The 13169-nt window shown below is 36.2% G+C and overlaps 1 protein-coding gene across 1 annotated transcript in view; it reads right to left on the reverse strand.

The window, feature by feature from the left end:
- XPO7 (exportin 7) overlaps positions 1 to 11627 on the reverse strand; it is a 46262-nt gene extending 34635 nt beyond the window's left edge. The window contains exons 1-5 of the mRNA XM_077868933.1: positions 11568 to 11627; positions 4808 to 4954; positions 2484 to 2577; positions 1597 to 1763; positions 531 to 623 (exon numbers count right to left, since the gene is read on the reverse strand). Of these exons, the coding sequence (XP_077725059.1) occupies positions 531 to 623; positions 1597 to 1763; positions 2484 to 2577; positions 4808 to 4954; positions 11568 to 11612 (546 nt within the window). The 5' untranslated portion in view covers positions 11613 to 11627. The remainder of the gene's footprint in view (positions 1 to 530; positions 624 to 1596; positions 1764 to 2483; positions 2578 to 4807; positions 4955 to 11567) is intronic.
- Between the last annotated feature and the right edge of the window lie 1542 nt (positions 11628 to 13169).

The raw sequence follows: 13169 nt of genomic DNA on the forward strand, positions 1-13169 counted from the left end.
AAGAAAGCCACTGGTGTTTCCTCTGTAGTAACCTGTGACATCAAGGACTACTCAAAAAATTATTTGGTATTAAGAAGAATGCTTTATGCATTCTAAAATGATCACCAGAAAAGTCTTTAATAATAGCATATAGGAATTGAGTTTTAAAGGATTATAAACACATACTAATGTATTTAGCAGAAGTGGCACACAAATGGTTCTGGTTCTAGTTCTGTGATCCCTTTTTTGGATGCATTCTCTTTGATTAGCAAAGCAGTAATTCATTAAGGTTTTGACTTAGGACAGCTGCTCTCAGCTCTCACAATGAACATTAATACCAGCAAGGAGAGCTGGTGGAGGATAAAATGTTCTGGAGACAGAAGAGGACCAGGACATTAAGAATGAGGTAGGCTGCACTTACAGAGGAAAACCCAATGGAACTATTGTTTCAAAGGGCATTAATCACTTACCGCAAAAGCACACAACTGCCAAAAAAGATCATCCCACACATAGCAGAAAACACCAATACTAAGAAAAAATATGGCACTTACTTCAATGAGGAAGGCTGTAGCACTTACTTGATTAATTTCATTGGTTAGCTGAGATAAAATTGTGACGCCAATGATGCAGTATTCAACACTATCCTGGTAAAAACAACGTAAGGCACAGGTTGGTGCGTGTAGCTAGGTTTCAGCAACGGAATTGCAGCCACGCTTTGGAAATGGTGGAATCCTGTGTAGCTACTAAAACCGCCCAGATAAGGTAGTTTAAGGCTGTTGCTTTGCAGGACATAAAACGTTAACTGCTACACGGGAAGGCTGCTAACTTTGACTTCATCAAGACTGAAACCTTTTGTATTTAAAACATACTCATGGCATCATACCACACCCATTATACAAAGAGAAACTGGCAAAATACATCTAAGTTAAGCAATAAGTAGATGTGTAATACAATTCACAAAGAGATCAAAAACTAGATTTACAGAAGATGTAAATAGGAAGTTCACAGAAAAAAAAAAAAGTGTAAATTAACATGAACATTTGTTCTGTCTCATTCATAACTCAAATGTTGAAATGCTAATTCTTTTTACCTATTAAATATTGGAAAAATAAACAGCTGAGTTCCTAGGGTGGAGGTACAGAGGACTAGGCAAGCATTCTTTTAATTGTTGTAGGACACAACTTTTTTGAAGATAATTTGGAAATATCTTTGAAAGCCAAAAATACACATATCCCTTTGACCGTATAATTCTAAGGCTAGGAATTCACCGTAGAAACACATACTTATTCCACGTATGACAGGTGTAATTATTTTAGGATATTCACTGATGTGTCTACTTAACAAAGTATAGAACCAAACTAAAGGTCCACCTATAAGACATTAGTTAATTAAGTTATGGTATTTTAAGACTGGCATAGTATATAGGCATTAGAAAAAATGGAGTTTGTGCTGACATATAAACATATAAAGCTAAGGAACATTAAAGGTAAAAAAGACATAGAAGAGAATGTATAAAATAATTCCATTTTGTGTAATTAAAAAAAAAAAGTAGATCACTATATAAGCAAATACATGTTGCTTCTCACATTCCTACTCCATCACATATACACATCGTACCTGTAAGAACCTTGTGACGTCTGTGATTGCATTTCTGAAGACATAGTCATCCTTCTGACAGTCAAACCAGCCCAGTTTTGTGATTCTGGCATATAACTGAATAAGTGCTTGTGTCACAAAAGTAGCCAATTTTGGCCGAGTGGCAAGGTAGTTGAGCACATAGTTCCCTACAAAACAAAAAAATCCACATAATTGGAAATCTCTGCCAGGGAAGGGCACACATCTTTAAATATATTAAACATCCAGGAAATGGTAAATTTAGCTTATTTCCCATGATCGCCTTAGTTTTCTTCTATTATTTTTTTTCTCCCTGCTTTCTAACATGGTGATATATCTAACAGTAAGAAAGTGCAAGTCGTAATGTAGCTTTAAGAAGAGTTGTAACTGGAGATACAAAAGAAAAAAAGAAAACATAACCATTTCTCCTAAGTCTCCATAATTCTTGTTTCTGTTATATTCTCTTAATTCTTAATGCAACTGAGAAATGGGACTTTGAATTTATGACTGGTAGGCTTTTTAATTCAGGATTTTATACCTGTCACAATGAAGACCCTGGAATATGGCAACTGTGAATCTACTCCTAGATAGCTAAATAACATGCTTGTACAGAATTCAAAATTCTTAACAATATTTTTCTTAGTTAATAGTGGTAGTAGGGACCAAAGGAAAGAAATCTCCTAACAAATGGGATGACTTAGGACTTTATCTAAAAATAATTATATCAGATCCTCTATACTTTCAAAAGCCCCAAATTCTAGGAAAAAAACTAGATTCTATATATTTTTTATGCTTACCAATTTCAGAACATTATCAAACATACATTTAATTATTACTAGCATATCATTAAACATACAATTTCTTGAAGAGAAAACAGATTCTCTACTTACGAATATCTATGCGTTGCTCCAATGGTAGAGGGTTGTTTGTGCGTGATACAAGCTTTGTAAGGCATGTAGCTGCCAGTAACTGGGAGTAAGAGGACTGTGGAAAGATGAGGAAAAGGACTCAGAATTCAATTTTATTGAGTTACTCAGTCACGAGGTTTTTTATTTGGAGATCTATGCTCAGATTCCAGAAATATTAATCAGTTTTGCCCTATCTGATCCTCTGCATTTTAGAGGGTCTAAGGAAAAATGAGTCCCACATAGAGTATATGTTCACTGAGCTGATTTCAGTAATGAACAAGGTACAGTATAAAGTGAATGGCCTGATCGAACTGAATCCAGTGCAGATTCTGCATCACTCAGAGGGGGCCCACTCTAGAGAAGATCATTTCAGAGAGTTATTAAGAAGACAAATCTTTAGAAGATGGATCTCTTCTTTCATTTAAACCAAGTAATCTTCTGTTAAAAGCCTTGTTACAGTGATGTTCAAAAAGTTTCAACTCAAAGTATTCCTATAGTATACCATTAGAAAGTTAAAACAAAAACAAAAACAATGCAGTGTCAGAGGGAACCACTACATTGTGCAACTACATCTTTACATCAACATGGCTATCAATCAGATCCAGTTTTGCGAGATGTATACGCTAGTTTTAAAGTAAATTTATAACATTTATGAGAAAGAAAAATCATGCCCTATATGCAAGAGTACAGTATTAGCACATTCTCCCATGTGGATTTTATGAGTTTTAAACTTATGGAGAATCAGAGCATTCCAACTGACCATAATGTATAAAAAAGAGCCATGTGCGAATTCTTCCACATGTTTCTATTATGATAACGTCCTATAACAGGGACAGACTCAGACCCACTAAAAATAATTTAATCAAAGGTCAAGGACAATTTCCTATAACATTAAAAATCCTTAAAACACTAGGCTATCCACAGGCACTGCATAATACCACCAGTTACAAACAAAAATTTATGCTTAAACAAAATCTATGAAGTGACTTCGACATGTTTTTTTTCAATACCCCTGAATATGGTTTAAACTGATTAGAGCAGGTGTGTCAAACACTAATAATGCAAGAGGCTACTTTATAGAATACAACATACAACTGTAACTATACACTATACAACGTCTAGGTGGTTTTTATACATAGTTTCCATAAATCTGCTAAATCAATAGAGATTAGAAGGAAGAATCCACTATAACTGTTTTTAGTACCACACCAATCCTGTTTTATTGCAGCTTGTTTTATTTACTGACTGTCAACATGAAGATCTGGAATTAACAGTGTCAGAGATGATACTGTATGGCTCCAGTGGAAGTCACCTGGAAGAGCTGGTTATGCTTGACCTTTAGCACAAAATATACAAATATAAGTGGGTCAATCCTAAGATTAAGGGACTGGAAAGAAATACATAACATACTACATGCAAAAATGGAACAGAGCACTATATAGTCTCTGACCAGGACTCTGTAACCTTCCTATGCTTGGAAAAAGAGTTAGCTCTCTTAGCTACTGAAGGGTAATTTTTAGCCAACTGAACAAATACTGTAACACTGTCAATGAAAATTCAAACATGAAGTCATCCAGAATTTTACCTTCAAAACAAATTAAACTGCTTTTGTTCTTTCCACATATCCTTCCCGTCTTAAGCAGAATGCTAGCTGCTAGTCTAGTTGGGATTCTGACTCTTTCAGGGCCCTTTCAGGAGCCCTGGTTGGACTCTTACTTAGCCTTTCTAAGACCTCCCTCTTGCCCCAAATGCTAATTGAATCAAACTATGTCTCACTGACAGCATTACATTGATCACTACACTGCCATTTTTAGCTCCAAGAGGTTCTGATTCCATTTTTAAAACAATGACTTGTGGTTTTCATTGTGGATTCCTCCCCACTCCTCATGCCTGCAAGGCAATAAGCAGCAGCTGTGGTATACAGGAGGCCTCAGAGACCACTGGGGTGCTTGCACAGTGACATGGGCTATGTGGGTAGGAAGGATCATTCATATACAGCTCTGTCTTGTCAGTAAAGGATATGAAGTGGTACTTAATTGTGAGAAACAGAAAAAAGTCCCAGAAATTTGATTCAAGATGAAAAATGACAGAATAAAATATATATTCAATGAGATTTTCCTGATGAGGCTGTGTGTCCTTTCACTGTCAACCTGGTGGCTAGCTATGGTGCTTTTTAAAGGTGAAATTAAGAAGTCAGAGGCACCTAGAAGGGTTATAGAACACAAGCTATCCCAATTCACCCTTAAACTTTGAATACACTTTCCTAAACTTTTCTTCTCCTTCAGGATTCTTCAAATCTTACGTACACTTCCTCTTTCGAGGAGTAGCTGGCACTTGCTCAGGCAATCAGGGCTGTTGGTGAATTCAACCAAGGCTTTCTCTGCCTGGAGTCGAGTGGTTGTGTCTGTTGTCTCATAAAGCTGTTTGCACAGATTCTCTAGTTGGGCCAGGCTCTGGAAAAGATCAGTCAAGGAAGAAATCAGTCCAGCCCACTCAAAGTACCATGCACAAAACCACTAGACAAAGGTAAGTAATAAGCAATGGAGAGATACTTGTTTCTCAACTCTGAGGAGAACATGGGTGATCTTATCTAATAATAACCATTTATAGCTTCTTAAATTTTATGCTTTAGAAGACAAAATGATGAAATGCCTAAAACATCTATACTTTTGTAGTCATTCCACTGGAGATCAGTCACAGATGATATATTCATTTTTCCTTATAAATACTCATCCTCCTAAAAGATTTTCAAATAAAAACTCAGAATTGACTTTTTCTGCTATCAATTTCAAAACTCAATACTGGAGGCATTGTTGTAAAATTAAGCACATAAGCACACAATATAAGCATCACATATATCTTAATGTAGTTTTAAATATTTCCCTTTGCCTAGTAGTTATCAGCTTAAAATTATGTATACGAATAAAGATGGCCAACCTCTATGAGAAGGCTTCTGAATGCATGTACGCACCTTCCTCCCTGGATCCCTCATGTTTAAAGTTCAGCAGACTCTTCTCCTGTCGTACTTTAAACTCTTGCTTCGGTTCCAAATTTAAATAAAGTGGAAGGGTCAAAATAAATTCAACCCTAGCATATGCTCAGACAGAGATAAGACCAAGGAAACGCCCCCAAACAAACCCTTCTCTCCAAATCTTGAACCAGTTCCAGGGAGGCAGGAAGGAGATGGGTGTGTGCTTCAGTCAAAAACCCAAAGGGATACAAATCTACTTCCACTAAATGTGGTGTTGAAAAGCAAAGAGGAAAGAAACCAGTTAGAGTTCACTTAACTGTCACCTTTCACTGACTGAAGAGGAGGGCAAACATCTGTTAGTCTTTAAAGAAACGGTTTGGACTTTAAGAAGAAATATGAGCCTATTTTCTACAGTAGCAAGTAAGATTTGGTTTAAACATTTTGAGGGATCCTACTATTAGAAATGACAATTCTGATGGGAACAGCAAGAATAATAATAATTAAACAAACTGACCTGGGTAAATAGTCTACAATTGCTTGCAAAGCCTCTCTGCCCAAGGCTTTTTGTGATCACTTTATTTCATTATGGTGTTACTTTATAAATCACAGCTTTTCCACTAAGCAGGAAAGCCCTTAGGGCAGGTACCTATTTTACTCAACCTGATTAATAAATTTCAAACATTAACCTAAAAGAAACATGAAAGACAAATACTGACACTGACAAATACTTGATCAGCAAGTCTCACTTCAGAGCTCCCCAACATCAGACACAACAACCTCTACCTCCAAAACAAAACCAACCCACCAGCCTTCAAAATATCTTGGGATTCAGATTAGCCTTAGGTTTAATTTGTTCCTCTCTGACTTTCAGGAATCTCATTTAATACCTTCTTGAATTTAAAAGCGCAGAGGAAATTGTACTTGCAAAGTCAAATCTCAGTGAAGTTGCATAAGTAGTACCTGATTTTTTCACAAGCTTATAAACACAAGGAATAGAGAGGATAAGGCAAATTCATTACATATATTCATTCCGTAAACAGCAGTGAAAGCAATATGCTTGCAATATTGGTCCATGACCCTACTGACAAATGAATAGGTTTAATTTTAAATCCCCACGTTCCTAAGCAAGGGATTAAATTTCCTTTGCAAAGTTCCGTTTCAACCTAGCAGGCTGGTCCCCCACCCCCACCCCCCATTAAATGATTCACTTTAAAAAAAAAAAAAAGGAAAAAAATGATTTACACAGGGCACCTGGCTGACTCAGTCAGTAGCACATGTGACTCTTGGGGGAGGGATTGTGAGTTCGAGCTCCAAGCTGGGTGTAGAGATTACTTAAAAATAAAATCTTAAAAAAAAAAAAAAAAAAAAAAAAAAAGCAGGGCATCTGGGTGTTCAGTTGGTTAAGTGTCTACCCTTTGGGTCAGGTCCTGGGATCAAGCCCCGAATCAGACACCCTGCTCCACAGGGAGTCTGCTTCTCTCTCTCCCTAGGCCTCCTGTTCCCCCCTGCTTGTGCTCTGTTAAATGAATAAATAAAATCTTTAAAAAAAAAAAAGGAAAAAAAAAAAGAAAAAAAAAAAGAAAAAAAAAAAGAAGGCTAACGCTGAAGCCATCAGCAGAAAGTCACCCTAACTAAAACTGAAAATAGTTATAAAACCTGGTATTCGGTATTAGGGAGCAGTAGCCACCTCGTAACTCCACAGCCACCACACACTTGGAGCTTTCCAATAGCTCAGACATTCTGTACATAGTCATGCTGCTTAAGGTATAATGACTCTCCTTAAAGTCTGATCAAGAGTAGATGAGATGTGCTACTCTCTGATGAGAGTAGCACTCTCATGTGTGCATGTCTTGTTTATGTTTATTACAACAAAGTTGTTCACAAGACAATGGCTAGGCATCTGTCACTAGTAGCTTCTTACTGCTAAAAACCTACACATAGGTTATGATGGGTTTTCTCGGTGGTTGTTTTTTGATCTGTTTTAATTCAGCAGACAAAAGCATACTGCAGAGTAAGTCTGTTAGTGAGTTCTCAGCTCAAGAAACAAGTCTGTGTTAAAAAAAAAAAAAAAAAGTAATTTGACCATTTACACAAACAGTTTGAAGATCTATAGCCTTGTATCTGTGTTTCCAGAATGAATTGGGAACAATTTTGTTTTCCTAAACAATTAGTGAAAACATCTAAAACCACAGGGTTATTTTATTTGGGTTACCCATGCTACCCATGGAATGAGGGAGAATGACACATTTATCTTTATGCCCTTCTGGATCCTAATGTTTACAAAGCAAATCTAACATTATACTGAATCACCTTTTTTTGGGGACCCTGAATAAAACACTTTATCCTACAATTATTTGATTAGCTTTTAAAAGTAGTACTTCACATTTAGGATAGCAACAACATATAACAGCATTTTCGCCTTTGCACAGTAACACCTGTATTAAACCTTCTCCCATCTACCAGTTCATACTGAGGACAACTATAACATGATGCCAGAAAAGCCTCCAGAGAAGAATGACTGCCTATTTTCTATTCCTGAGATTGTCAAATGTATAATCCACAAAGAAACTTCCATCTGGTCCCACTGGAACAGAAAAGCACATTTGGGTGAAATACTTCATGAAACTGAAAGGCGATCTTCCACTAGTAAAGTACTGCTTTAGTACAAGAAATATAAGATGAACCCCCCAAACGTAGACCACACTGATTTCAGCAGAGATAGTTAAGATGAAGGTATTGAAAGAAAAGTATCTTCACTAATATTGAGAAACAATATTGTTTTATCCAGTCTTTTAAACTTGAATAGGGAAAATGAAACTCCTTTGGTCTCATTTCAATATAAAGTGCAACCAACTGGGACTACAGACCTCTTAAAATATAATGATTACCTGAAGAGTTTCCTTTAGATTAGAGGAGAATGAAGACTGTTTGTGGATTAGATGCACAATACTTTGGAATTTATTTTAATTTGCAAAATATTGCTTTTTTAAAAAGCCTACCAGTATATTCTTTTAAATTAACCTTATTGCTTAAAGAAATTTTTACTTGGAGATTTCCAATCACAGACTAGAACAGTCAATTTTAGGAAGGATATGATGACCTTCCCAATAATGTTGAGTACTGAACAGAAAACAAAGATCTGACTAGTCAGATCTGTAGGTTTTCTGTAGAGCACATCTTTAACCTGACAGCCACCAATACCACCTGAAATGATAAGCCACCATCCTATTACAAAGTGTAAAGCGCAGACTCAGTCCAGAGAACTTCTCATGAAAAATATAGAACTGATTTACCAAATCAGTATCTGAATTTTCATGATTATGATGCCTTAAATATACAAAAAAGAAAAAAAAAAAGAAAAGAAAAAGAAAAAAAAAATCAAGCCACTTCCAACTTCTCATAAACTACATTAATTTACATCTTTAGTTAGAACTTTCCTGGGTACTAGGAAAATACTGTCTTAAGTAAATTAAAAAGGCATACTGAAAGTGCCAGGTGAACCATTTTAAAGATCTATAAGATTAATAAAATATACTAATTACATATTATTACTTATCTATTCAATTAGGCATTCTTGTCAATAATGTGTACCCATTATCATAGATAATCTTTTAAAACTCCTAAAGATCCAGTAACAACAGTTGTTACATTAAAAAAGCAAATGGCAAAGCTCTATGTAGAGTGTATCATTTGTGTATGTTAGCAAATTCACAGAAGAAAATCTGGAGGGATATGAACAAACCAATCATCTCTGGGAGGTGAGATTATGAAAAACTGTCAACTTCTATGTTATATATTTCTGTAACTTCTGAATTTTTTTAAAAAGACTTTATTTATTTATTCATGAGAGACAGAGAGAGAGAGAGGCAGAGACAAAGGCAGAGGGAGAAGCAGGCTCCATGCAGGGAGCCCGATGTGGGACTCGATACTTGGACTGGGGATGATGCCCTGAGATGAAGGCAGATGCTCAACCACTGAGCCACCCAGGCATCCCTAACTTCTGAATGTTTAACTACGACCATATATTACTTGTAAGCAGGAAAACACCCCAACAACTATATAGATAATATTTTTTAAAGGACAAATTTGTGCTACCTTCTCTTTCTAAACAAACTCTTCTAATTAGTAATATTGCTAATTAACAGCTAATTCTGTTCCCAATCAGAATTCATAAAACCAATTCAAAAAACAAAAAGGTGGGATCCCTTTTTTCACATCCTAAGCCAACATCTAGTGTTGCTTAGGATGTGAAAACAAGAACTCATATTCTGCTAGTGGAGCCTGAATTGGTTCAAATACACTAGAAAATTGGCCCTATTAAAGCTCAAAATATGGATACCCTATGAAGTGCCTGGGATGCTCAGTTGGTTGACTGTCTGCCTTTAGGGTGTCCTGGGATCGAGCCCCCCATTGGGCTCTCTGCTCACCAGAAGTCTGTTTTTCTCTTTCCCTCTGCTGCCCTACCCCTCGCCTGCTTGTGCTCTTCCAAAAACAAAACAAAAAACAAAACAACAACAACAACAAAAAAACAGATACCCTAAGACCTAGCTATCACACTCCTGTGAATACATTTAAAAGGGATTTGTGCTAAATCTACCAGAACAACAACAACAAACCAATCAAACAAAAACTCACATACAAGAATGTTCAGGCAGCACTAAATGTTATCATTTCTAAATGGACATCCAAATGTCCATCAACCGTAGTATGGATAAATATTTCATTTCTTGATCTGGTGCTCATTACACAGGCATGCTCATTTTGAGAAAATCCATTGAACTGTATAATTTGTATATTTTTCTGTATGTTATACTTCAATGAGAAGCTTTAAAAAAAGACTGTTGAATGCCACAGTTGTAATTCTCCAGGTATTTATCTCATATATTTCTTTCTGATATTAATGGAAAAGAAGTTCATCATAACTGGCAGGTACTCTTTAGTTTTGGAATGCTGTACTTTTATATCAATTCATGCTTTTAGAACCATAACTTCCATCATTTTCTCAACAAATAAATAAGGTAAGGCTTTTGGATGCTTCTGGAGACGTTCTATGTCTGAGAGTACTAAGAGGTTGAGTAAAACTTTTTGGTTGCAGATGCTGTGTAATGTCTACTGCCGTAAAACAAGATAAAATACGTATTTTCAGCAAGTGATAATACTATGCCAGAGCTTTGCATGCATTAGATAAGGACAGTAAGTCTGCTAACATATGAGACTGCAGAATTCTACACTTAGCCTCAAAATACGAATCAATTCGAACTTGTAATAAACATGTAAGATCTTTGCCTTGTGGGTAATAGGCAGCAAAAACACATGTAAACAAGTTATTTCAAGAAGTAAACAGACTGTGCCTGGTCACTTAATGGCTTATTGACTTATAAACCTCACTCAAGTGTTTTCATTCAGCATGTCACTAAACTCTGGTTTTGGTTCTTTCTCATAGTCACTCGCAGCGCAGAGGAATGAAAGTTGCAGTGTAAGCAGAATTCTCTAAAGTACAGGTTTCAAACTAGTGGTAGCTTCAAACCAGCTGATGGACATTTTTGTTGTCTTACAGCGTGGTTTTAAAGTTAGACATAGTTGCTGGTATTTCATAATATCTGTTTTTTAAGCTTCCTATGAAAAATTCAAAGATCTGATAACACTGGGCTGCATTTTCAAGTGTCACTAATCAGATGACACTTGCCTCTGGCAGGTTCTCTGTAGTTCACTTCAGTTCCTGCAAGCCTCTGAATGCCTTTTCCCTGAGCTCTAATGTAGTTTTGTATCCTATCAGTGGCTCACTCAAGGATCTCAAGGGTAAAAAGTAGTGAGCATACCACAGTAGATTTGGGCTTAACTTTGGGTAACAACTTTTTTCTGAATCTGTTTCAAACAATCTTTTGAGTACAGGGGCTACATAAAACAGGCACAGAGAAGAGACAGATTGAGAGTTAAAGCAATTTGGATTCTGGTCTTAGTAATTAACTGTGTGACTTTGGGCAAGTTAATTTCCTGAAGCTTCAGTCTGTTCATGTGTAAAACAAGTGGATTTTATTATATTATTTTAAAGATACTCTCGGGATGCCTGGGTGGCTTAGCGGCTGAGCATTTACCTTCAGCTCAGGGCGTGATCCCAGTTCAGGGATCGAGTCCCACATTAGGCTCCCTGGGAGGAATCTGCTTCTTCCTCTACGTCTCTGTCTCTCTGTGGGTCTCTCATGAATAAATAAATAAAATCTTAAAAAAAAAAAAAAAAAAAAAAGACACTCTCAGCTCCAAAATCCTGTGATTATAATATACTATTCTTCCTCTTTCGATTAAATAAAGAAATCGGATTTAAAAGTAAGCAAATATTAAAATTAAGATAATCGTGAAAACAAGACAAATTTTCTTAAGGAGAGAATTACACTTAAAAAAAAATTGGCAACACTCCCATACATCCCTCTTAAAACAGCATGGGAGCTTTACTCACAAACAACTTGAGTGACCTAGCAGAACAAGGATCCTGTTTGGAGGGTCACAGTGCCATGTAATGACTAAGACTTTACACGTCAGACAAATCCTCACTCCTCTACGTACTAGTGAGTTGAATAAGTTACTCATATCTTTCAAACTAGTTTTTATTTCTTTTAAATAGAAATACTACATGAAGCTGGAAAAGTCAGTAAGGTATTATATGTAAACTGTTAATGACTGAGTCTATTACTGGCCATTATCAATTACACTGGCTATTAAAAACTCTGGGGGTGCCTGGTTGGTTCAGTGAGTAAAGCATGTGAGTTTTGATCTCAGGATTGTAAGTTCAAGCCCATGTTGGGTGTAGCAATTACTTACAGATAAAATCTTTAAAAAATAAAAAACATTTTCGAAGCACAGGGATAAATGCATATAAAAGCTGCACTGTTTCTTCTTGAGGGGTTACAAATGCCCTTCCTATAGAGGTAGGTAGGGGGATCGGGGATATGATATACAAGTAATCGTCATTATTTGTGGATTCCAAATTTGTGCTACCGACTTGCTAAAATTTATTTGTAACCTCAAAATCAATACTTGTGGCAATTTTGTGGTCATTCACAGGCATACTCAGAATGGCGAAAAATCTGAGTCATTTGATACATATTCCAGCTGAGGTGCAACATTCAGCTCTCATATAGTGAACAAGTATAAGTATCTTTTTGGTTTATTTAATGTGATGCTTTTCATAGTTTTGTGCTTTTTATTGTTTATTTTTGCCATTTATTTTTCTTTTGAGAAAAGTATTTTATTAAAAATTTTAAAGTATAGCTGACACTTTTGATTTTGTCGTTTAAAATGGCTCAAGTATAGTGCTGAAGTGCTGGTTAGTGTTCCAAAGCCAAGAAGGCTGTGTGAAAATACATGTGTCAGATAAGCTTCACTCAGACATATTAAATATGATGTCTTTGAACAAAAACCAAAAAAAGCCAAGGTTACAGGTTGATTGGCTAATGAAAATACTGTGACCAGAGGTCTGCAGGAACCTAACCTTGTATATCCTCTAGGAGCAACATTCTAGTATTTCCTAATTCAGTTCTTGGTGACTCACACAACAGAACCACCATGAATAATGAGGACCAGTGACTGTATTTCTGGCACATTAGGTGGTATTCAGTACACGTTTTCCCAAAGAAAGAGAACTACACTGCCACTGTTAAGGGCATTTATCTCAAACAGAGGGATTTATGAACTTCTAGAAC

Source organism: Canis aureus, chromosome 24 (genome assembly GCF_053574225.1).
Source record: "Canis aureus isolate CA01 chromosome 24, VMU_Caureus_v.1.0, whole genome shotgun sequence".
In the NCBI taxonomy this organism is placed as follows: Eukaryota; Metazoa; Chordata; class Mammalia; order Carnivora; family Canidae; genus Canis; species Canis aureus.